The following is a 25,218-nucleotide window of genomic DNA, read 5'->3' as shown; positions in this document are numbered from 1 at the left end:
GATCTATATTGTACTAATGTACTATTTTAACCATCATCTAGCTTGCTTAATTGGAAATTAATGTTGCCCAAGCTCAGTCATTGAGTTAGTTACAGTGTATTTTTTTTCCCCCCAAATGGTCGTTGATTTAGTGCTAAATTAAGTGATCTTTAAAACCAATGCCTCTGCTTCCGAAAGAGCACAGTTCACTTAAAAAGAATGAGCTATTGGTCATGTTGCAGTAACAATATAACATCACTGCTAATGGTGAAAAAGTGATTTGGTTATGTGTTCTGAGCGGATATATTACCAAAGGCTCAATTTAACCCAATTGTGTGTCCTAATTGACATCCGTTGGGACTGGTTTTCCTGGAAACGTCTGTGTTTATATCCTGAACTGGTCACCTTGTTGACCTGAATTGGTTATTGTGTACTGCCCAGTAAAGCAGTGGTACAGTTGTGATTCCCACAGTAAAAAATACACCAAATCCTACTTCTCTGAAGACGTGTCCTATTCAACTTGTTAAAACTTCATATAATTTTGTTGGCAGGATTTTTCTTCCAAAGCTGGAAGTTTTTTGAGATGAGCCCTTTTGTACTGTGTAGCTTTTAAGGTGCTTGGGTGGGATGTCGGGTGAGGACAGAATTGAGCTTAGCTGTAATGCACCACATGGCAGAATAACCTGCTAATACTTGCTGTTTGGCTTGCGTGTGAAATGGGGACTTCTGTGAGGTACCAGAGTTGTGGTTGCCACGTGTGAGATGGTACAAGAGGTGGCGCCTTCAGGAGAGGTGAAAACTAGTGGGAAAATAGGTAGGAGATTTTACAAAGAAAAGGAAACAGAGGACAAATGATCAGAAAGTCCTGAAAGAAGAGCTGCACTGGTTAATTAATCTTTTCTTGTTTCTTCATGTATACAATGCAAACATTTTCTCCCCTCTCCAGCTCATCTATGGATGAGTTTGAAGACTGATTTTTTTTTTGACTAGCTGTTCTGTAGATACCAGCACAGTGACATTTTATGTAAGAAATGAGCAGTGCCAGCATTTATCACTGGTCCAGTCAGCAAGTATGCCTGTGATAAATAATGGAATTCAACAGAATTTCAGACCCTGCCTGTCAATCAGCTTTGTTTATTTGGTAGCCCAGTGCCATCGGGCTTTGCTTTCGTTTGTGTTATGAAGCAAGGCTGCCGGCAGAAAATGGACGAGGTGAAGCTTTGAGTATATAGAATGTTAATATAGGAGGAGGGGTGGGATTATTGGTAATGGAAACTAAACACCAAACAAAAGCATAGTTTCACTGCAGTTTTATAGATTAGTGGTATTAGTTAGACAAATTAATAATTTGCCAAATACTATAAACTAGCAGCTCCAAATGAAGGGGTAGTTTGTGACCTGCAGATGCAATTGAGAGGTTACAGGAAATGCTAATCTTGGACTCTATCAGAACTGACCAGTGACCTCGAAGTGGATAACAATCGCAGATCTAGTAACCATTTCATGATGAAGTTTGTTATTGCAATAATAGGCTATGGCCAAAAATAATCCATTCACAGTGTGCAGCTGTAAAAAGAGCTTGAGGGAGCATTAAGTGAAAATCAGTAAAAGAATAATTGATTTTTTTGAGGGAAAGAAGTATAACCCAATAAAATAAAGGGGCAAATAGCAACACTAAGCACCAAGGAGGTCAAACTTAAACCGAAGGCTCAGGCGGTCATTTTAAGGAGCAAAAATCCATTGATAACTAACAAAGGTATTAAAAGTAGTAAAAAAACAAAAAGTAGATTATAGGTAGCAATAAAAAGTATTCGCAAAAATATTTTAGCTACATATAAGGAGAAAATGGAGTTTGACAGTCTAGATACATCCTTTTAAAAGATATATTGAGCAGAAAAATGGGGATCAGGAAGTGTTTTTTTTATTCGTTCATGGGATGTGGGCATCGCTGGCAAGGCTAGCATTTATTGCCCATCCCTAATTGCCCTTGAGAAGGTGGTGGTGAGCTGCCTTCTTGAACCGCTGCAGTCCGAGTGGTGAAGGTTCTCCCACAGTGCTGTCAGGTAGGGAGTTCCAGGATTTTGACCCAGTGACGATGAAGGAACGGCGATATATTTCCAAGTTGGGATGGTGTGTGACTTGGAGGGGAACGTGCAGGTGGTGTTGTTCCCATGTGCCTGCTGCTCTTGTCCTTCTAGGTGGTAGAGGTCACGGGTTTGGGAGGTGCTGTCGAAGAAGCCTTGGCGAGTTGCTGCAGTGCATCCTGTGGATGGTACACACTGCAGCCGCAGTGCGCCGGTGGTGAAAGGGGTGTCAATCAAGCAGGCTGCTTTGTCCTGGTTGGTGCCAAGCTTCTTGAGTGTTGTTGGAGCTGCACTCGTCCAGGCAAGTGGAGAATATTCCATCACACTCCTGACCTGTGCCTTGTAGATCGTAGAAAGGCTTTGGGGAGTCAGGATACCCAGCCTCTGACCTGCTCTTGCAGCCACAGTATTGATGTGGCTGGTCCAGTTAAGTTTCTGGTCAATGGTGACCCCTTAGGATGTTGATGGTGGGGGATTCGGTGATGGTAATGCCGTTGAATGTCAAGGGGAGGTGGTTAGACGCTCTCTTGTTGGAGATGGAATAAATCATGTTGAGACCATGAGCAAATTCCAAATTCAATCAAATTTGCTTTGGAATCGGTAACCTGTAGCGAGGCCAGTAAAGCAAAAAAAAAATCCAAATATTCATTTCCTGATTGCTTAATGGACAGATGAGGTTCAATGAGGAGTGTAAAAGAGCATGCCAGGAGCAGCACCGGGTGTACCTAAAAATGAGGTGCCAACCTGGTGAAGCTACAACTCAGGACGACATGCATGCTGAACAGCGGAAGCAACATGCTATAGACAGAGCTAAGTGATTCCACCACCAACGGATCAGATCAAAGCTCTGCAGTCCTGCCACATCCAGTCGTGAATAGTGGTGGACAATTAAACAACTAACGGGAGGAGGAGGCTCTGCAAACATCCCCATCCTCAATGATGGCGGAGTCCAGCACATGAATGCAAAAGACAAGGCTGAAGCGTTTGCAACCATCTTCAGCCAGAAATGCCGAGTGGATGATCCATCTCGGCCTCCTCCCAATATCCCCACCAGCACAGAAGCCAGTCTTCGGCCAATTCAATTCACTCCACATGATATCAAGAAATGGCTGAGTGCACTGGATACAGCAAAGGCTATGGGCCCCGACAACATCCCAGCTGTAGTGCTGAAGACTTGTGCTCCAGAACTAGCTGCGCCTCTAGCCAAGCTGTTCCAGTACAGCTACAACACTGGCAGCTACCCGACAATGTGGAAAATTGCCCAGGTATGTCCTGTCCACAAAAAGCAGGACAAATCCAATCCGGTCAATTACCGCCCCATCAGTCTACTCTGAATCATCAGCAAAGTAAGGGAAGGTGTCATCGACAGTGCTATCAAGGTGCACTTACTCACCAATAACCTGCTCACCGATGCTCAGTTTGGGTTCCGCCAGGACCACTCGGCTCCAGACCTCATTACAGCCTTGGTCCAAACGTGGACAAAAGAGCTGAATTCCAGAGGTGAGGTGAGAGTGACTGCCCTTGACATCAAGGCAGCATTTGACAGAGTGTGGCATCAAGGAGCCCCAGTAAAATTGAAGTCAATGGGAATCTGGGGGAAAACTCTCCAGTGGCTGGAGTCATACCTAGCACAAAGGAAGATGGTAGTGGTTGTTGGAGGCCAATCATCTCAGCCCCAGGACATTGCTGCAGGAGTTCCTCAAGGCGCTGTCCTAGGCCCAACCATCTTCAGCTGCTTCATCAATGACCTTCCCTCCATCATAAGGTCAGAAATGGGGATGTTCACTGATGATTGCACAGTGTTCAGTTCCATTCGCAACCCCTCAGATAATGAAGCAGTCTGAGCCCGCATGCAGCAAGACCTGGACAACATCCAGGCTTGGGCTGATAAGTGGCAAGTAACATTCGCTCCAGACAAGTCCCAGGCAATGACCATCTCCAACAAGAGAGTCTAATCACCTCCCCTTGACGGCATTACCATCGCTGAATCCCCCACCATCAACATCCTAGGGGTCACCATTGACTAGAAACTTAACTGGACCAGCCATATAAATACTGTGGCTACGAGAGCAGGTCAGAGGCTGGGTATTCTGCGGCGAGTGACTCACCTCCTGACTCCCCAAAGCCTTTCCACCATTTACAAGGCACAAGTCAGGAGTGTGATGGAATACTCTCCACTTGCTTGGATGAGTGCAGCTCCAACAACACTCAAGAAGCTCGACACCATCCAAGATAAAGCAGCCCGCTTGATTGGCACCCCATCCACCACCCTAAACATTCACTCCCTTCACCACCGGCGCACAGTGGCTGCAGTGTGTACCATCCACAGGATGCACTGCAGCAACTCGCCAATGCTTCTCCGACAGCACCTCCCAAACCTGCGACCTCTACCACCTAGAAGGACAAGGGCAGCAGGCACATGGGAACAACACCACCTGCACGTTCCCCTCCAAGTCACACACCATCCCGACTTGGAAATATATCGCCGTTCCTTCATCGTCGCTGGGTCAAAATCTTGGAACTCCCTTCCAAACAGCACTGTGGGAGAACCTTCACCACACGGACTGCAGCAGTTCAAGAAGGCAGCTCACCACCACCTTCTCAAGGGTAATTAGGGATGGGCAATAAATGCCGGCCTTGCCAGCGACGCCCACATCCCATGAACGAATAATAAAAGAAAAGATGTACCTCGTGTTCTACTGAGCCTTCCAGACCAGGGTCTCAGATGTATTTTGACACAATACAGATGTGGTATTATGTCAGTCATCTGTATTTTATTTTTGTCCTCTCTTTCATATAATAAATTCAAACTGTACTTGCTGTAGTTTGAAGTTGTGTTTACAAATCTAATGCAGGTGTCTCTTTAAACAGTGTGGCTGTCTCCAGGTCTAAAGATGTGCCACCATTTGGCCCACCTATTCCCAAAGGAGTCACCTTTCCCAAATCAGCAGTGTTCAGGGACTTTCTTCTTGCCAAAGTTATCAACGCAGAAAATGCAGCACACAAATCTGAGAAGTTTCGGGCAATGGCCACCAGAACAAGGCAGGAGTACTTGAAGGATCTGGCAGAAAACTTTGTAACCACAGCTACGGTCGACTCTTCTGTGAAATTCAGCTTCATCACACTTGGGGCAAAGAAGAAGGAGAAGTCAAGACCCCGGAAGGATGCGCAGCTGTACAGTTTTGGAGCTATTGTGTGGAATGTTATTGCTCGGGACTTCGGCCAGTCTAACGATATTGAATGTCTTCTCGGAATCTCCAATGAATTCATCGTACTCGTAGAGCAAGACTCCAAAAATGTCGTGTTTAATTGCTCGTGTAGGGATGTCATTGGCTGGACCTCTGGATTAATGACCATAAAAATATTTTATGAAAGAGGAGAATGCATTCTGTTGTCTGCTATGGAAAACTGTGCAGATGACATCAGGGAAATAGTACAAAGGCTTGAGGTAAGACGATTAAATATTTTCATCATTACCGTTAATTTTAGTATGATTTACTCTTGTATGACAAGTTTAAATCCTAATTTTGATGTGGACTTGATGCCCTTTTCTCTTGTAACCCTCTTAATTCCAAGGTAAGATTCAGTGTAAATATAAAACATAGCCAGTTTGCAATAATTTAACTTATTTTAGGAATGTTGTCCATCTCGGAATGTTCCTTGGTTTAGACCATTGCTCTGCTACTAGCTTATAATTTTCTCAACACTTATTGTGATAGAAAATGCACATAGTTGGAAGGGGCAGTTTGTACTCAATGGATTAAATTATCAATCTTGAACTTTGGTGGCATTTGCCAAGCTAATTGACATTTATTACAAACAGCCAATGATTGCAGTCACTCCGTTGCTGTTGATCATCGTACCCCCACCCCTTATTCCCTGTAGCCTTAACTGCTGTTGGAATGTACTCTCTCCGCTAGCTCTTGTAAGCACTAATGTCATTATTTCAGAGATGGAACAACATCCGTCAGTACAGCAGTCCACCAAAGGGTGGGTAAATGTGTTTCCGAGCCTTTTTGAGCAGTACGGAGCTGGTGGGAGTGGAAAGACCATTTTAACCTTCCTCTTCCTCTTTAATCTTAACTCCTTGTGTTGCTGCACCTTTCTCTGACTTTCCTCTTGCTTTTTTGACTCTATCTCTCCTCTCCTCTTCTCCCCCAAACTCTAGCACCTCTTCCAATAATTTTGAAAAGCAACTGAGCAAAAACTGCTAGAAGCTAATGAAAAATATTCAACTGTTCAACTGACTGAATGATACTGAAGCATCCTGGGAAATTGGGTACACTGCACATGCTCAAACTGCACAATCTACATTTAACAAAATATAAATTCCAACCCTGGCTTTTGGGAGAGGCAATGGCCTTGAAGTAAAGGCTTTACTGAAGATAATAAAAGACTTGAAAAACCATTCTCCATGTTGTTTTTTAAAAAAAACAAATTTTTAAAATTTTGTTTAAACCCTTATTTTGGATGTTAAAAATTTTAGTTCGATGGGAAAATAGTAGTAGAATTTTTTTTCAGAAAGCAGTTTGTGATTTGTGGGGAAAAGATAATACAGCATCTTATGGTGGTGATAGAGGGAGCTGTGATTGGTTAGTAATCAAACTAAAGCATCAGGGTAGTCATTAATGGAAGCAGCTCTACACGGGCACCATTTACCAGATAGGTTATTTGAGCTGAGTAGGGTTGGGAGAACTAGGGGGAGTTAGATTAGATGGCAAGAAGTATTCATTTTCAGTGTGATTGACATCTGGAATACATTACCAAAATACATGAATTCACTTCAAAAGGGTGCTGGGCGAATTCCTGAGAGTGGAGAACAGCTCACGTTACAAAATGTAGATGAGGGATAGCTGGGATCATTAATGAGTTTGATTGCCTTCAGGGGTCAGAGGGGAATTTCCCAGAGCCTTTTCCTAAATTGGCCAAACGTTTTTCCTCTTCATTTTGTTTTGCCTTTTTAAGGAGATGCATGACTTTGGGCCGGGGTGGGGGAACAGGAGAAAGTGGGAAAGAGTGGGTCAATGCTGCATGTAGGCTCTTGCTATATCTGTACACTATCGTATAATTAGATATTGGGCAGTACAGGCATGCTCCTGAACGTAAGACGCTCAGACCACTTAGGCAGGCCCAAAATTTGTAACGTTCCACTTTTGTCCCATTCTCTCCATTCTGTTTTTATTATTTTACATTTAGCTGTTCCTAAATAATATGGTCCCTTTCAACTTTTTCATTTCATTTTTTAAAAATGTTGAAATACTTTTGTCACTTTCCTCCTCCTTTGGGTTCTCTATTGTCCATTCTGGAAATGGAATCCACATTATAGATATTTAGCCTCTGACTGGCTCAGATGGGTGGTTCTCCAGCCAATGGAGACTCAGGACTGTGAAGATTGACATGGTGATGGTATGGATGCTCTAATTGGTTGAGACAGTATGCACTGCATATGGATCCAGGGGTGTGCTTTGTGTATAGTTGTTATTTGGAGAAATAGTTATGGTTTATGCATCATAGTGACCATCACTGGCAGCCCGTTAAACCATTTCTAATTGAGGGAAATATGGTAATTTATGATCTCGTATTTCTGATCAATGATCTATTTCAATTGAAGAGCCATTTTCAAAGAGTAAGGTGTTTCCAGCTGAGGACTGATGGTTAGAAGTGTTGCAAGCAAAGGTTTTAAATATCCTGCTGGTGCATTTCTTAAATTTGACGCACAAACATTGAATTTTTGTCTCCTATACTTTCAAATTCAGTACTTGCAAATCACACATGGTGTACTTTTGCAGTAGAAATATCATAGTTCCGTACTTGGGATGTCAGATAACAACAACAGCTTGCATTTATATAGCACCTTCAATGTACATAGTGTCCTAAGGCACTTCATACATGGATGCAAGGAAAGCAGGCAAGTCAGAAAGGAGAGGTTAGATGGGGTGACCAAAAACTTGGTACAGGACATGGCTTTTGAGAGGGTTTTTAAAGATTTAGGAAGGGAATTCCAGAGAATGGGACCCGGGTGGTTGAAGGAACAGCCACCGATAGTAGGATGGATGGAGGTGGGATAAGAGACTAGAGTCCGAGGGACGGAATATTCAGTGGGTGGGGGTGGGGTTGTAAGGCTGGCAAAGATTGCAGTGGTAGGGTGGGGCAAGGCCATGGAAGGATTTAAAAACAAGGACACTGGAGTCACAGTGACGGTAAATTCAGTGATATGCGACTGGGTGTGAGCTGCAAAAAATAGACCATCTGGCCCGCTGACAACTCCTGTCTGAGTACTGTGATACTACTGACCTTGTCACGTACAATGACAATGTCACAGCATGTGTAGCCTTGTGGCGGGGAAGAGCGTGGAAATACGATACAACAAGCACAAGAGTAACCCAAACTTTTCGTCATCTTGGGTCGCATAATTGCATACCAGAGTCTGCGGGGCCATGTACAAAGTTTTAAGCCCGTGATTCAATTAGTCTGCAGATGCCTCCAGCTACTAACACCAACAGATCTTGGGATTTATCCACCAATGAGGCAACAGTGCAAAAAGCAGCCTCTTCCAAAACTCTGGACCTACATAATTCAAACAGGACAAACCAGCGAATGAATATAAGCCCAAATAGGACAGAGTTGCACCGGCTTGAAGGCTGCATGTGGCTCCATCTTGGACATCCCTTTCACAGCAGGATACAGAAACATTACAGCCTGAATTCTGACACCATAAACGAGGAAATATGTTTTTTATTTGCACTATTTTTGAATGACCTGAGTATTCTAAATGGAAGATATGTTACTGGATACAGTGGTCTGGTTTTAGGCTACCAAATCCACAAGCCTGAATGAATGACTTGTAGAGCTTAACATTAAAAGGTTTTTTTTGGAATGCCAGAACTCCCAAATCATATGCCTCATTTGTATCTGATTTAAGCATATATTTAACAAAGTCTTGTATTGTAACTTGAACCATCAGCTATTTTTTAGCAGACATCCAATTGCAGGAGATAGAAGCAATGTGGATGGTAACATGCTGTTAGGTGGAACAATCTGTGCAGTCTACTGTTGAAATTAGAAGGTGCCATTCTGTATGAGAGAGAATGGAAGTGTACATGCTAGGCTAAGAGAAACCTAAAACAGAGTGGTGAAAACAGGATGAAATAACTTAGGAACGGACGGTGGAAGAACAGCTAAGAGCCAAGTCCACTTCCAGCATTCCTGTGATGGAGAGCTTTGGGAGAGAGGGAGAATCAGCTTGACAGGACTCCAATTTCTAATGGTAACATGAACGGAAGAGGGAAATTGTATGAACAGAATACCTCAGAGGGAGCAAAAGTGGGTTTGCTGGTGAATTTGCTCAGTCATTATCAGATGACTGTGCCGGTGGAAAGAGTAATCTCAATTTAATTTAAAAGTACATAAACAAACCACTTGTGATGAATTCAAGCATATGGAATAAATTTACATTTCACTGAAAACAGCTCCTTTATGTAGTTACGGGAGAGATGCATGATCCTATTGTGTAAAGACAGCTGCTGAAGTGGAATGTAGACTAGGTTTAGAAATCCAGGTTGTAATTGTAGAATAATTCACTGAAATCTGGTATAATACTTCGGCTTACAATAAAAATATAATCTTAGTTTTACGCCAGGCACACTAAAATAAAATGAATGCCACAAAAATGATCAAGTATCCTGTGTGTTACATCACAGAACCATACTAACTCAACGGTTTAGATCCAATTTGCAAAATATTTGAGCTTGGACAAAACTAACTTGTTAAAGTAGGACAGAAGCTCATGCCTGTGATTTAGAGCACATCCCTGATCAGAACCGAGCTGTATGATGGAGGTGCCAAGACCAGGCCTGGCAGTCTGCCGAAGGGAAACTTGGCATTGGAGCCAGCCTGGGCGGCTCCTCTCGTTCAGCCCGGGCGGCTCCCCCTGTGGCTCAGCCGCCCGGGCGGCTCCCATAATAGGAGAGTTGGAGTTAGGGGGAGACCTGGGGAAAGGATGAGCATGGAAAAGGGAATGTTTCATGGTTGTGCCCCTTGGATAGCGCAGAATGTGTTGCCAAAATAGGAAAGGTTTTGGCAAGGTGGCACTTCTCATTAGGTTTTAAAAGATTAAAGATGGGGTTTTCTTGATCGACTGCAAAGTGAGGCATATACAGAATGAATTTCCCGTTTAAGCTCCACTCTTCATGTCCAGTTTTAAATTCATTCTTCAGTGCATTTTGAGAGTTGTAGCCAATCAGTGTGATTTGCGCCTGTAAGGAGTGGGCTTCGCCAACCCTGATGTGGGGGAGCTGCTGTGTGTACTGCATTTTTTGTGTTGCTGTCGTTTTGTTCTGCTCTTGGCTACTCTGACTCTGGTACTCTCTCCTTCCTCTGTGTGTTTCTCTCTCCCTCTCACTGCTCCTGATGCTTTCTCTGTTACTCCAGTGTTCCTTTGCCAACTGCTCCCCTTTCCTTCAATGATCAGCAGCTGTGCACTTTCCCTGCAGTAATCTCTTACAATGAGATCAGATCTGTGGAAAGAACCAGGCAAGCGGGTGGAGAGGGCCAGATAGGCAGAGATTGTGTTGGCAGCATGCGTGTGCTTTAGCTCTGCTATGTATACGTCATCTACTATGTCAAGACCCATTTAAAGCTGTAACCTGGACTTAGAGGTTGTAGTGTTGTCTGCTATGGGGGAGGAAATATCCAGGATCAAACTTTCTCATTTTGTATGTGGGGTGAAGGAGAAGAAAAGCCATTGAACCAACTGGAATGTGGGAATGGGAGGTTTATAGGTAAATGTGTGATTTTTGTTTGTGAAGTCTTTAATTTTTTATGTTATGTTATTCTATTTTAGTTCATTTTAGGGGGGTGTAATAAAGTGGGTGAGGAACTGGAATTGCTGCAGTGTGATTGGCTAGTAAGTTTGGAGGGGGCATGCCTGGCAAAGGCTTTGTTTAATATGATTGGTGACTAGCAAAAGTAGAAAATAACTAATTAGGAGAAAATGAGGCCTTATCCTTCTGTTCTTTCAAAGAGGTGGCACAGGCATGATGGGCCGAATGGCCTCCTTCTGTGCTGTATGATTCTATCTAACAAAGAAGCGGACAGCTGACCTGTTCACGATGTTTAATATAATCACAACATTCAAAACTCTTCACATTTGCACACGGCTGTAACATTCGGGAAATGATCACATGTGCAGAGTATCAGTCACCCGTACACCTGATTTGCTCAAATATAGACAGGGTAGGAAAAGATGCCAATCACATACCAACAACCCACTTAAACCAAACCAATCAATCACATAATATTTTGTTAAAACAACCAGTCAGGAACCAGCAGTGACTACAAAACAAACCAATCAGACTACTCAAGCAATTTTTCTGAATGCCATCTTGATAGCATCCCGCTTCCTGCTGCAGCCACTTCTCACCCCTTCTTTGTACTCCTCAGCCCAACCCCCTTGCTGCACTCCCCAACCCGGCTCTTCCCCACCCCCCCCACCCCCGCGCCCACCGCCCCATGCCCCCTCCCTGTGATCAGTGACTTTGTTGTGCTCCAATCCCTAAAGGATTTATTACCTCAGCTTCTCCAATCACTTCACATAACTGAAGTCCCTCATCCCTGGTACCATTTTTTTTTAAAATCGGAATTTTAAAAAAATCTGAGCGCTGATTCTAGTACCGTTCAATGTGGAATTGATTAAGCCCTGGTGGAGCTCCCTAACATAGTTTTTAAAATCTGGGAGCTGATTCCAGCCCCTATGGAGCTCTAATTTTCCCCCATTTAGAAGGTTTTACTAAGTGTGAATACTGATCATTTAGTGAATGGTTTTCTTTTTTTGGGGAGGGCATATTGTGTAATCCTTTTCATGTTAACAGTGAAAAGCATTTTGCTGAAAAACAAAGAAAATCTTTTTATTTGAATGTACAGATGCTGAGGTTATCATCATCTTTCCCCACAACCACTCTACCAAGTCAAATAAAGAGGACAGATTACACTAGACTATCAAAACATATACAGAAAAGAATGTACACGTCCCACCGTAAGCTACAACGTTGCCCTTGTCGATGTATCAGGAAGAGCAGAAGAAGGATTTCTAGGAAATATTGTATTTCTTCCTTGCAATTTTATCACAAGTGTGGAACAGGCAAGAATTGTCAGCTTTTAGTTTTGTCTGTGTAGGACTCTGTGCCTGTTAGGAGTCCCTAATCGGGGATCATATGCAATTCCTGAAATACTTGCATTCAGTACAAAGAACTGTTATTGTAGGGTGATTCACAAGGCTGGAATTCTTTGGATGGGATCAGATGACAAGCCAAAGCATTGCAAAGGGTGTCTATCGATCACCTGCACTTGCACCCAGCCACAGCTGGATTTGCACACCCCTCTCCCACCCTCTCACTGCAGCTTGTGCTGTATATAACAGCTACAATTCAAGTTTTAAAAAAAATGTGAAAAGTAATCAGTGTAATACCAGATTGTAGCCATAATGCCAGAAACAGTGAGCGAAGGGAGGCAATGTTAACGATGGTTCGAAAACGGTCACAAGATGTGTGTCAAAGTTGTACTAATCTAAGCATCGATTCTGAACCTCGGTAGGGCTCCCTGGTCTAAGCTGTTTATTGAATCTGAGCCCCAATTTACATTATCATTAATATCATCATCATCAGTGGTCTGCCTAAGGCATGTTCTGGCTCAATTCTTCCTCCTCCAAACTACTCTGTCTTACGTTTCTCTCTTCAATTGTTCATAAGATCTCCCATTCTTCAGGTGGTCCAGAAGCATCCTTCTTTTCCTCCCTCTTGGTCTTTTTCCTTCCCTCCATCCTTCTATCACCTCTTCCAACACCCAATTCCTCTCAGCACATGCCCAATCCAATTAATTTGCCCTTTTCTGATAAAAATCAAACTACGTTCATCTTGTATCATAGGCAACACCGCCTCATTACTTGTCATATCTATTGACTTTACTTTCTCCATGCATCTCCAAATCCACATCTCAAAACTCTGTAGAAGCCTCACCACCTCTTCCCTTAGGGTCCATGTTTTAGCACCATACTCATGTCAAACTCACCACTAATCTTTTCTTAAGCTCTCGATTTGGTTGTCCAGTAAATATCCTCTTCCTTCTATTAAATGTATCTTTCCCGTTGTGATCCTAGTTCTCACCTCCTGGGCACATCTGCCATCTTCAGTCATTATACTTCCCAGATATTTAAATTGTCTCACCTGTTCCAATTCACACACATTTTATAAAAACTAGCTCTGATCCAATTATTCCCCTGCCTTCTAACCCCACTTCACTTGAAGACTCTCAAAAGCCTGGACTTTGACTGAGTATTTTTACTTCTATAGTTAGTGAGCTTTGAACCACATCTCTGCATCTTGAGCATGTGCAGTTAGCAGAATTTCCCAGTGAACAAGCTAAGCATCACCAGAAGCTGAAGGGTAAAGCGGTGTGTCCCTCATCCTGGGAGGAGTTCAGAGATGTGAATTTTTCCCAAGGCCTTGAAGGAAGCTGGAGATTTAATTCTCAAAGCTTTATTTCAGACAAGTGATGATATTGTTATGAAATGCTGTGAGAGGCAACAGCTGTGTTCATGGTTTCTTTGTTGATGGTTGCAAAGGAAATCAAAGGCTGTTTATCCAGAATGGAATTTTTTTAGTCAATTATCGCTTTATTTTTATTATATATTCAGTTAAAAAATCTGTGAGCCATTTTAGAGTAAACAATGGACTTTTGAACATTTTATGAGGTTCTTTATATTTGCTTATGGAAAGTTGTGTAAAAGTCTGCAGAAGTCAGCAAACTCACTAATGTGCATTAAAGACCAAATGTTTCCACTTCTGCACCGCTACTACAGGTCAGGAGCATATATCGGGAATCTGCTCAGCCTCAGCTGAGAGCACATCAAGAAACTGCATTGTGAATGTACCATTACACTGATCTCCATACGATGTACATGTGTCATTACACTGACCTCCATGCATTGTACATATGTCATTACACTGATCATCATGCGATGTACATGTCATTGCGCTGACCTCCGCGCAATGTGCACGTGTCATTGCGCTGACCGCCGCGCAATGCGCACGTGTCATTGCGCTGACCGCCGCGCAATGCGCACGTGTCATTGCGCTGACCGCCGCGCAATGCGCACGTGTCATTGCGCTGACCGCCGCGCAATGCGCACGTGTCATTGCGCTGACCGCCGCGCAATGCGCACGTGTCATTGCGCTCACCGCCGCGCAATGCGCACGTGTCCGTGCGCTGACCTCCGTGCCTTGCACGTGCCCCGGGCCCTGAACTAGCTTTGATATCTCGTGTTTTTTTTTTAAAAAGTCGCAGCTGAACTGTGTGTACACTCAAATATGTACCTATCGGTGATATGTGTAATAAAGTCTGACTGCAACAAGTTGTTTAAAATCTTTTTTAATGTTCCAGCCATTTTAAATGAAAGAAAAACAATTCTCTAATAATCTGTATAAATTGCTTTTCTTGGCTCCCAGCGAAGCAAATCCATTTGAATGTGTTTTTTAGTTGTCCTTGACATTGAGTATAGCACATTTCAGCTCTCATTGAAAGTGGATGTACAATTATTTTGCTGCTTTGCAATGATTATGGCTCCACTCATAAGCCTTACAATCATTTACGTAATGTTTTTGAAAATTATCCAATAATCAGTCTGACTGCAAATTGCGCAATTGTTCTGAATGCCAGTGTATATCATGGCATTTTTTATAAAGGAAATTTTTCTTACAGTTACCGAGATAATACAGATAAAGGAGCCCTTCTGACTTTCCCCCCCACCCCTGCATTGCAGCATCTAGTTACCTACTGAATGATTTCTAATTTTTTTTCCCTCCACTACCCAAGCTGAAAGACTTTTCCAGGTGCTGTTCACTCTGCAGTTAGAAATAAAGAACGAACTTGCATTTATATAGCGCCTTTCACGACCTCAGGATATCCAAAAGCACTTTACAGCCAATGAGGTACTTTTGAAATGTAGTCACTATTGTATTGTAGGAAACACTGCAGCCCATTTGCACACAGCAAGGTCCCACAAACAGCAATGAGATAATGACCAGATAATCTGTTTTAGTGATGTTGGTTGAGGGATAAATATTGGCCAGGACACCAGGGAGAACTTCCCTGCTCGTCTAAGAAATAGCGCCGTGGGATCTTTTACTTCCAACTGAGAGGGTAGATGGGACCTTTGTTTAATGTCTCAACTGAAAGACAGCACCTCTGACAGTGCTTCGCTTCCTCCATCCTGCACTGAAGTGTCAGCCTAGATTTTATGCATAAGTGCCTGGAGTGGTTTAACTGGAAGTAATGTTCAGCATTAACCTTTTCTTTTCCACTTAGTACTTAACCACAAGATGATAAAATGGGCCACTGGTCCGAATATCTTCTCCCTTGGCTTGGTGTCCATTTACCTCTGTGAAACACCGTGGGATGTTTCCCTATGTTAGGAATGTAGGAAAAGTGCGATATAAATGCAAGTTGTTCTTGTCAGTTGGGAGTGTCAGGACCTGTAGAAATGGTTGGTGGCATCTGGGGTGCTGCTAATCAGGCTACACTGGCATGCCTGCTTTCATTTAGTGCCACTGAAAACATACAACATGGTTAGGCATTCACACGTTAATTGTGCCCTTGGGTCTGCTGTTTCAGCCTTTGCTAGCACTCATGGTCTGCCAAAGTTCAATATGTTCACCTCTGTCTGCGGATGCAGTTGTGGGCACCAGTGGGTGGGCACAAAACATGTCCTGTGCAGCCTGACCTTGGCACCCTCTGTAGGGCCTCCTTCTCTTCCAAACATATCAGATAAAGGGATTTCCATTGGGAAACCTATTGATGCCAATAATGGTTCTGGGGGCAAAAGAATAAATAGTTTACAGCAATTGGGACAAACGCTCATGAAGTGCCAACAGTGAGAAAATAAAAATAAATGAAGACAGGTGGTTAAGAAATGGCTAAAATAGACTTCCCATCTTAGTACTGCGTCCTTTCCATTATTTTGAGTATACGCATCGTTGCCCATATCAAATGGGGGACGTCCCACACCACCAGAAGGCCAGGAAATGTTGTACGTGACAGACACGCTCCCAAAAAACCTTCAAATGAAGCCTGTTAGTGGCAGGTGTTTCTCCCCCTTCCTCTCTTCTGTTCCCCACCCCCACCACTGGAAAATGTTGGCATGGGCGGGTTTTCAGCAGGGTGGGACTAGTGCCTATTTTATGCTCCGAGCCACCCAATCACCTGTAGTGAGTGAAATCTAAGGCCTAGAATTGGCATGGTTCTTATTGCTTAGTAGGAACGATGGCACATGTATAAATGATCTGAAGCCTGTAATTGGCAGCTACACTTCATTTTATGTCGTGATTAATTTTAACTTTATCTTACTTCCAGTTCTTCTAGTGCTCCATTCCTCAAATGGCTGTTGATCACTGCTCCCCCTCTCCCATCCAGCGCAGACTATTGTTCATCAGTAGTAGGTGTAAGATTAAATTTAAAGAAAATTCAATGCTTTCCTGCATAAATGCTTCTTGCTAAGAAAAGGAAATAAACGTTTGCCATGTCATAACTTGGTAATATTTATCATAAATTAATATTAATACTGGGGTCCTCAAGCACACAGTGAAGGTGTTGGTTTTATGCATGTTCTTTTAGCATGAGAGCAGTCTGATTAAGTATGAACAGTGTCAACCCTTAAAAAGCTAATACTTCTTGTAGATCAGTTCACTTCGTGGTAATGTTGTACATGGTTCATTATAGGTTTATTTTCTTCATTAATCCCTTTTTCTCCGCTTTCATACCTTATTACCCTTAAGAGGATACAGAAGTTGGGCCATGGTGATTCTGATCACCAGGAATTTAAGTTATGAGGAAAGGATAAGGAGTTTTGGCTTGTTTTCTTTTTGAAACAAGAGACTTCCAGGTGATCTAATTGAAGTTTCAAGATTACAAAAGTAATTTCCAAAATTGTTCACTAGGATGAAAAGTTCCAATCCCAGGGGACACAAGTTAGAAATTAGGAAATCAGGAGTAAGAGGGAAATCAGGCAGAACTTTTTCATCAAAGAGTAATGGATTTGTGGCATAAATTATCAGTGGAGGCCTTTGAAGTAGATTGTGTAGGTTAGATTCAAGATATAATTGAATATATTTCTGGAGCGAGAAAGGATTGAGAGATGGTGAGAAAGCAGTTGGGTGGGGTTCACCTATCCATAGATGGACAAAGATTTATTGACCTTTTCCTGCTCCTAAAGTTTCTCCTATTCTTGTGTATAACTACATAATCAGACTAGGTGGAAAAAAAGTATCAATTTTTAAAATATACAGTTTGTCCTACCATTAACTATCCTGATGGAGGTAAATAACCAGAGAAAAGCAAGAAAACTTTGTGAAGATCCTCACTGGCAGAAGGATCCTGCTATGTGGGGACATTGGAGAGTTTCTGCAATGAGTTCTCAAGGTTTGGGATCAGGGAGCACTGGGATTGAAGCCTAGGGTTATGTGAGCACTGAGCAGGGTTATGGGATTTACAAATGGAGGATGTCTAATGAGCGAGGTGCTGGGGTCAATCAGGACTTGGGAGAGGATTTTGAAGCATATGGAGTTTGCTGAGATCTGGCAATATTGCAGGGATCAGGGTCTCACTCTTATCGGATATGGAACCCAAAATGCCATTGTCCCCGTTCAAATTATCAGATGGCAAACCCTTACATGTCGGGTATCCCCTTGCCACTTTCCCAATCAGCCACTGATCTTATTGTTTCAGCATAAACGGTCTGCTTGTTAAAATTAGTGGATGGAAAATTATGGCCTGGGGATTGCAATTTCCTGTATGCTCTCCCAGATTGTACCAGAAATGCACCATTGGAGTTAACTGACTTTTATATAGTCTTTAACGAACACAAGTTTCCGTAAATAAATGAAAATGACCTTACAGAACACTGGAAGTTCATTGTTTATGTAATTTTAAATGTGTCCAGTCAAAACCCAGGCTTTTGAAACCGACTGTCGCCTTCAAGTAAAAATTTTATTGAAAGCTTTAAAACACACGCAAGACAATTCAGTAGCTATGAGTTGCTTTAGGATATCCTGACAATGTGAAAGGCATTATATAAATACAAGTCCTTTCTTTCCTTTACAAACAGGCCGTTCACGTTTGACATGGGACAGTCAGTATTTTGGAGACCAGGTCCCTCACCCATGTGCTGCTCCCAAGATCCTACCTACTGGCACTCCCACTGTGTTTGTGGGCGCTGTGCAGTGGGGGGGGGGGGGGGGGGGTAGAATTCTTGCATGACTAGGAATTCCTGCTCACCATGTGTACAGCGTAGTTAATCACAGCAGTTAGGAGTTTGGTTGCGGCATCAAACGCTGCCTTGGAGTGGGAGGGAAAGTCAGAATGGTGCTTCTGGAAAGGTTGGAGGGAAAGGAGATGTCAGGATCAGAAGTTGGGAGGGGGCAGTGCAGGGCAGGGCAGAGCGGTCAGAAGCCAAAAGCAATAACACTTGTGGGGAGGGTGGTAGAGAAGAGGTCAGCAATAGCACCTGAGGGGGAAGAGGAGAAGTCAGTTGCAGCAGTTTGGAGGGCGGAAGGCCGTGAGGAGTACTTGGGCAATGGGGGAGAAAACTGGAGCAGAATAAAATATCCATCAATTATTAAGTATCGATATGTTTAAAATTAACCAGAATGTAGCATTTGGAATTTTTTATAGGGGAGCCTATCCCAGGAAAAAACTATCTCCACCGGTTAGTAAGTCAGTAATTAGAGGCATCAATTTAAGATCACCAAAGAGCAAAAGGAGAGGTGAAGAGAAACTTTTTCTGCAGAGGGTTGTTGGTACATAGGAACAGGAGTAGGCCATTCAGCTCCCTCATGCCTGCTCCGCCATTTGATAAGATCATGGCTGATCTGTGATCGAACTCCATGTACCTGCCTTTGGCCCATATCCCTTAATACCTTTGGTTGCCAAAAAGCTATCTATCTCGCATTTAAATTTAGCAATTGAGCTAGTATCAATTGCCATTTGCAGAAGAGTGTTCCAAACTTCTGCCACCCTTTGTGTGTAGAAATGTTTTCTAATCTCGCTCCTGAAAGGTCTGGCTCTAATTTTTAGACTCTGCCCCCTACTCCTAGAATCCCCAACCAGCGGAAATAGTTTCTCTCTATCCACCCTATCAGTTCCCCTTAATATCTTAAACTTCGATCAGATCACCTCATAACCTTCTAAACTCCAGAGACTACAACCCCAATTTGTGTAATCTCTTCTCGTAACTTAACCCTTGAAGTCCGGGTATCATTCTAGTAAACCTACGCTGCACTCCCTCCAAAGCCAATATGTCCTTCCGAAGGTGCGGTGCCCAGAACTGCTCACAGTACTCCAGGTGCAGTCTAACCAGGGTTTTGTATAGCTGCAGCATAACTTCTGCCCCCTTGTACTCTAGTCCTCTAGATATAAAGGCCAGCATTCCATTAGCCGCCTTGATTATTTTCTGCACCTGTTCATGACACTTCAATGATCTATGTACCTGAACCCCTAAGTAGCTGAATGTCTTATCAAAAACACTGGGGGAAAGCAGAATCCACAATAGAGTTTAAGGAAAAGTGGATTAATATTGGGGAAAGAACAATTTAAAGGCTGAGGAAAGGGCAGAGGAATGGGTCAAAGTGGATAACTGTTTCAGAGACCCAGCACCAGTGTGATGGGCTGAATGGCCTCTTCCTATGCTGATACCTTCCCTCACATCCAGTTTTGTTCTGAATTTGATTATTGAGCCACATAATAAAAAAATGATTTGTGCCAGGTTATCAATTTGAGAATCTTGTTTGGAAGTTAGTCCTTTCTGGAAGGTGGAGTAAACGCTGTAATGCAAGGCGCCATGAAGATGTGAGGTTTGCTAGCTCGTGCAGTCAAATAGAATCTCAAAAATTAAGTGAGTGCGCCTGCTACATGGATCCATGACTGGGATTGAGAGGAAAGTCCAAAAACAATCAACTCCTTTAGTTTGTTTTCAGTTGTACCTTTTTTTTCATGGCATTCACAGGAGCACATGGGCAAATGTGCCTCTTCCAGGAGACTCTGCTCACCAGGCCTATAACACAAGTCTATTTTCATGGTTGCACATATTGGAACAGCAGTTTGACACACTTTGGGATCAGAGTGGGTAGGGATGGGCTGAGGTGGTAGAGTTAGTGGCGCAGGGCTGTACAAGGCTATCCTTTTTCTGTGGGTGTTTGGTTACTGTTGTAGCCTGCAGCAGCTGCTGGTGTACATCCATCTTCTCTGTAGCCCCTCCCTCTGGGGAAAGTATGTTGTTGAGTTGGTGAACAGAATCTTGTTCTGTAGCCCTCGGGGAAGAGACATTTGAGTCATAACTCCAGAATCGTCTGCATAAGACCAAAAAGGTCAATTGCTCTGGTTCAAATCACAAATAGTTTTACCATGAACATTTCCCGTTCTACATTATACTGGAAATGTGATTGCAATTTTAGAGTTTTCTAAACTAATATTCTGAAACTGCAGTAAAATGATAAAGTTCAGGATGGGGAGGGGTTGTTTGACTAGTAAACCCTGTACTATTGCGCTGAATATAGATGGCTGGGTGTTTATGGGATTAATGTTATTTTAATCTACTGCTGATGGGAAGCAGTGGAGCCGTTTTCTAAAAGAAATGCCTTTCAAATTGAGCATTTTAGCTTCTCGTATTAGTACAGAAATTGACGGCTCTTTTTCCACTTTCAGTTTGCATTTCCAACTAAGTTTGGAATGAATGTGCGGAAACATCAATAAAAGGTGCATCCCATAATCACGAGTTGGATTCATTTTTGCATCTCACTTTAACTAAACTGTTTATACCGCAAGTACCAAATCTGCACCATTCAGCGGTATATTTTCTAACAGGCTGGCTTTATCTGCCTTTTTGGATAGAAAGAAAATTTCGTACTGGTACAGTATGAACAACAAAAATAGAAATAAGCTGCCCAACTGGAGAGACCATGGGAAGTTAGATCTGGTGAACTCCACTATTGTATACAAGAATGGCACACAGTTTATCTGTTCCAGCTGCACAGTTGGCACAAATTGGTTCATTTGATGACAGTGATATTTTTTCATTGCCAAAAGACTTCTTGGGGTAGATGGAAAACATGGAATTGGACCAGATTGCATTAGGAACTTACTTATAAATGATGCACAGAACCTTTTATTTTGTAGAGGATTTCCTATCCTACTTGGGACACTTGAGCACATAATCCAGGCTGGTACCTCAGTGCCACTACTGAGGGAGTGCTGCACTGTCGGAGGTGCTGTCTTTCAGATGAGACATTAAACCAAGGCCCTCAGGTGGACTGAAGGGACCCCACGGCATTATTGGAAGAAGAACAGGAGAGTTCTCCCCGGTGTCCTGGCCAATATTTATCTCTTGTTGAAGTTGTACAAGACATTAGTAAGGCCACACTTGGAATACTGTGTACAGTTCTGGTCACCCTATTATAGAAAGGATATTATTAAACTAGAAAGAGTGCAGAAAAGATTTACGAGGATGCTACCGGGACTTGATGGTTTGATTTATAGGGAGAGGTTAGACAGACTGGGACTTTTTTCCCTGGAGAGTAGGAGGTTAAGGGGTGATCTTATAGAAGTCTATAAAATAATGAGGGGCATAGATAAGGTAGATAGTCAAAATCTTTTCCCAAAGGTAGGGGAGTCTATAACGAGGGGGCATAGATTTAAGGTGAGAGGGGAGAGATACAAAAGGGTCCAGAGGGGCAATTTTTTCACTCAAAGGGTGGTGAGTGTCTGGAACGAGCTGCCAGAGGCAGTAGTAGAGGCGGGTACAATTTTGTCTTTTAAAAAGCATTTGGACAGTTACATGGGTAAGATGGGTATAGAGGGATATGGGCCAAGTGCAGGAAATTGGAACTAGCTTAGTGGTATAAACTGGCGACATGGACATGTTGGGCCGAAGGGCCTGTTTCCATGTTGTAAACTTCTATGATTCTAACCAACATCATTAAAACAGATTATCTGGAGATTATCTTATTGCTGTTTGTGGGATCTTGCTGTGCAATTTTGACTGCCGCATTTCCTACATTACAACAGTGACTACACTTCAAAAAGTACTTAATTTGCTGTAAAACGATTTGGGATGTCCTGAAGTCGTCAAAGGCGCTATATAAATGGAAATTCTAGCATTCTTTCTGAAATTCACTGGAGAGCTGTTTGTACCACTCTAACAAACCTAATCACTTTTATCGCCCAGGGCTATTACAGTCAGTGTTTACTGTGTTAGGGTTTAATCTAATCTAAATCACTGAAGTGATTTAGGGACTACATATTTTCCAAGTAGAAATTAAAGGACCCTCAGAAAAAATACTTAACATAAAAGTAGTATTACAGATATAGGAAAAGAGCAGAAACCTGCTCCAAACAAATCCATTTCTGGATTATAGGTTGAGAAAAAAAGACACAATCATTACTGACAATCCAGGACAGAGTGCTGGTTCGTGTGGGTGTAACTAACTGCATAATAATTGCCCCATTTTGAGTCGATGTAGTAATATGTACCAGCCTCTGGTGTGCTGAATCTGGCCTGTTCTGGATGGATCTGCCAACAGTGGGGAACTGTGTGTCTGCAAAGTTCTTGCATGTGCTACAGAGTCATCAATGTGAACTTAGAGAGGAAGAACAACAAATTTGCATTTATATAGCACCATTAACATTCTCAGGATGTCCCAAAGTTCTGCACAGGCAATGAAAGAGGAAAGAAAGACTTGCATTTATATAGCACCGTTCATGACCTCAGGACATCCCAAAGTGCTTTATAACCAATTAAGTACTTTTGAAGTGTAGTCGCTGTAATGTAGGAATTACTTTAAAAGTATTTTACGGCAAACATATCCATTTGTGCCCAATAAGATCCCATAAACAGCAAACAGATGAATGACCAGTTAATTTGTTTAGGTGATGTTGGTTGAGGATGAATGTTGGTCAGGACATCAGGAGAGCTCTCTTCCTCTTCAAAAGAAAAGTGCCATGGGGTCATTTACATCGACCTGAGCAGGCAGAGGGGACCTCCGTTTAACATCTTGTCGCAACACAGCACCTCTGCAGCACTCCCTCAGTATTGTGTTGAAAAGCAACCGTGAACATACAAGATCTGGCTGTGGATCGGAGGACAGTATATCAAGACCAGCAGTACCAGAAACATATTGATGACCTGTGTGGGAGAGCTGAGAAGTCAGTCTGCCTGCTCTCAGACACTGCACTGAACTCTTGCAGGCTGTATCATGGTGATGGCTGCACATTACTAAAAGGGCTGTTCCACATGGGCTTAAGCTGCACCTATAGCACTGGGAACTGCTTTTCACATTCCCTCGACATTGGAGTGGCATCAAATGTGATACCAAGTCAGTTTCTGTGATTGTCTAACACTGCCAGATTTCATCAGTGTACTGTTGTGAGATATAATAGTTGTCAGCCTCTGTTACAGACACAATGATGTGTGCACAAAAACAGAACAACTGTCGGAAGCCTTTCAAGGCCTCAGTAAAAGTGACGTATGGTTTCTCTGCTCTTCATTCTTCATGCCCTCTGAAGTGGCCGAGCAAGTTGCTCTGTTGGGAACTAAGGGTGGACAATAAATGCAGACATGCCAACTTTCCAAAGACAAATTTGAAAAAAAAACCCAGGGAGCAGTAGCAACAAAGCCTTCATTTTATATGAACTGGATGCTGTAACCTCACACGTGTCCACGTGAACTTCTAATTCCCGGGAGGCGGACCAACAGGGAGACTAGGCCAAATACGAATCATCAAGCTGCTTTATTTTAGTCAGGGTGTAAATGTACAGAGTAACAGTTGTAGCAAATCTTGCCTTAATTCAGTTCCTCCTTGTGATATAGGGAAAAAAAACTAAGTATCTACACTATCCCAGTGAGCAAGCTAAATAACTCCTTTCTGGTCTGTTACCCCTGTGAATCTGACTGACTTTGAACTTAAGTTGATAGGGCTTTCTCTCATTAGGTTGGGCTCCCTCCCCAGCCCTCAACTGAACAGAACGCCATACCGTGTGTTTCTCTCTGTTCACTTCCTCCTGGACCGGACACTAGCACCTGACCTCTGACCCTTTCCCTGTCCTGTCTGGGGATTGGTCAGCAGGGCTGCCAGCTACTGCTCTCCACCCGTGCTCACCGTCCTTCCCCCCCCCACCCCGGCCCCAGGTGCCAGCACCTTGAAACTGGTCACTACAGAGCTAAAGAGGAAAAGACTTTCCAGTCTCTAGTGTGTGAAGATTTTTTTAAAACAAACTTTCATTGTTTCAAGCAATCTGGAGAGATGCTTGATTTGACTTGTGATCCACATTTTCAGCACACGGCTGTCTTGTGAATCTGACCCCCGAGAGATAAATCCAACCTGAAATGTTACTTTTAGTATAAATTGTACCATGACCCTTCCATGACAAAATAATCAAAAACCCCAAAGTGTGACCTACCCCGCCAGTCAAACACCCACCTGGCTCTCGCTGTCTCGGCCCACATTGGTGAAGCACTTAAGGTTAGCCAGCACCCGTGGGACCAAGCTACAGTCTCGAGGATATCTGTTACAGACACGATTTTAGTCGTCTATTAAGATGTTCTACACTACACCAGTTTCTTATCCTTTGTTCTCCTTCAATTATGTTGTTTGCCTGTAGTGTATTTCCTCGGCTCCATGATCAGTTGGCGTGAGCCATGATTGAATTAGGATTTGTTCTATCTGTTTTCTCTGTGTAATGCTATATCCAGTCACTCAGTTATAAACTAACAAACTCAGCTGGAGCCAACTGCTTCAGTACTGGTACTGAGATTCCAAGTTTTATTTGAACTCAGAGTCTGTGAAATGCCTTGCATGTGTGGGGGAGAATTTACAGTGTGAGACTCGCAAGCTTCCTACATCCTTGGTCTAACTCTCACCTGATCCTGGCCTGACTCACTCAGCAGCCACTTGAAGTGTAGGGCAAACCTCTCGGGGAGGAATGAAGGGGCCTTGGAGACACGGGCGACCTCTTCGTGACCTCAGATACATGGGTGCAATCAGCTTTTTCCAGCGTCCCATTTGCCTTCTTCCTTCTCCGGGAGGCTGATGGCAGCTGCAATAGGACAAGATTCTAT

General features: G+C 43.0%; 1 protein-coding gene across 5 annotated transcripts in view; it reads left to right on the top strand.

The window, feature by feature from the left end:
• The window catches only part of sipa1l2 (signal induced proliferation associated 1 like 2), a 393,092-nt gene that overhangs the window by 205,536 nt on the left and 162,338 nt on the right, over nucleotides 1-25,218 (top strand). For all 5 annotated transcript variants that reach the window (XM_067984149.1, XM_067984146.1, XM_067984148.1 and 2 more), the window contains exon 8: nucleotides 4,935-5,511. In XM_067984149.1, coding sequence (XP_067840250.1) covers nucleotides 4,935-5,511 — 577 coding nt within the window. The remainder of the gene's footprint in view (nucleotides 1-4,934; nucleotides 5,512-25,218) is intronic.

This window comes from Heptranchias perlo, chromosome 5 (genome assembly GCF_035084215.1).
Source record: "Heptranchias perlo isolate sHepPer1 chromosome 5, sHepPer1.hap1, whole genome shotgun sequence".
NCBI lineage: Eukaryota > Metazoa > Chordata > Chondrichthyes > Hexanchiformes > Hexanchidae > Heptranchias > Heptranchias perlo.
The sequence above is the reverse complement of the archived record's forward strand: the minus strand, read 5'-3'. Positions and strand labels throughout refer to the sequence as shown.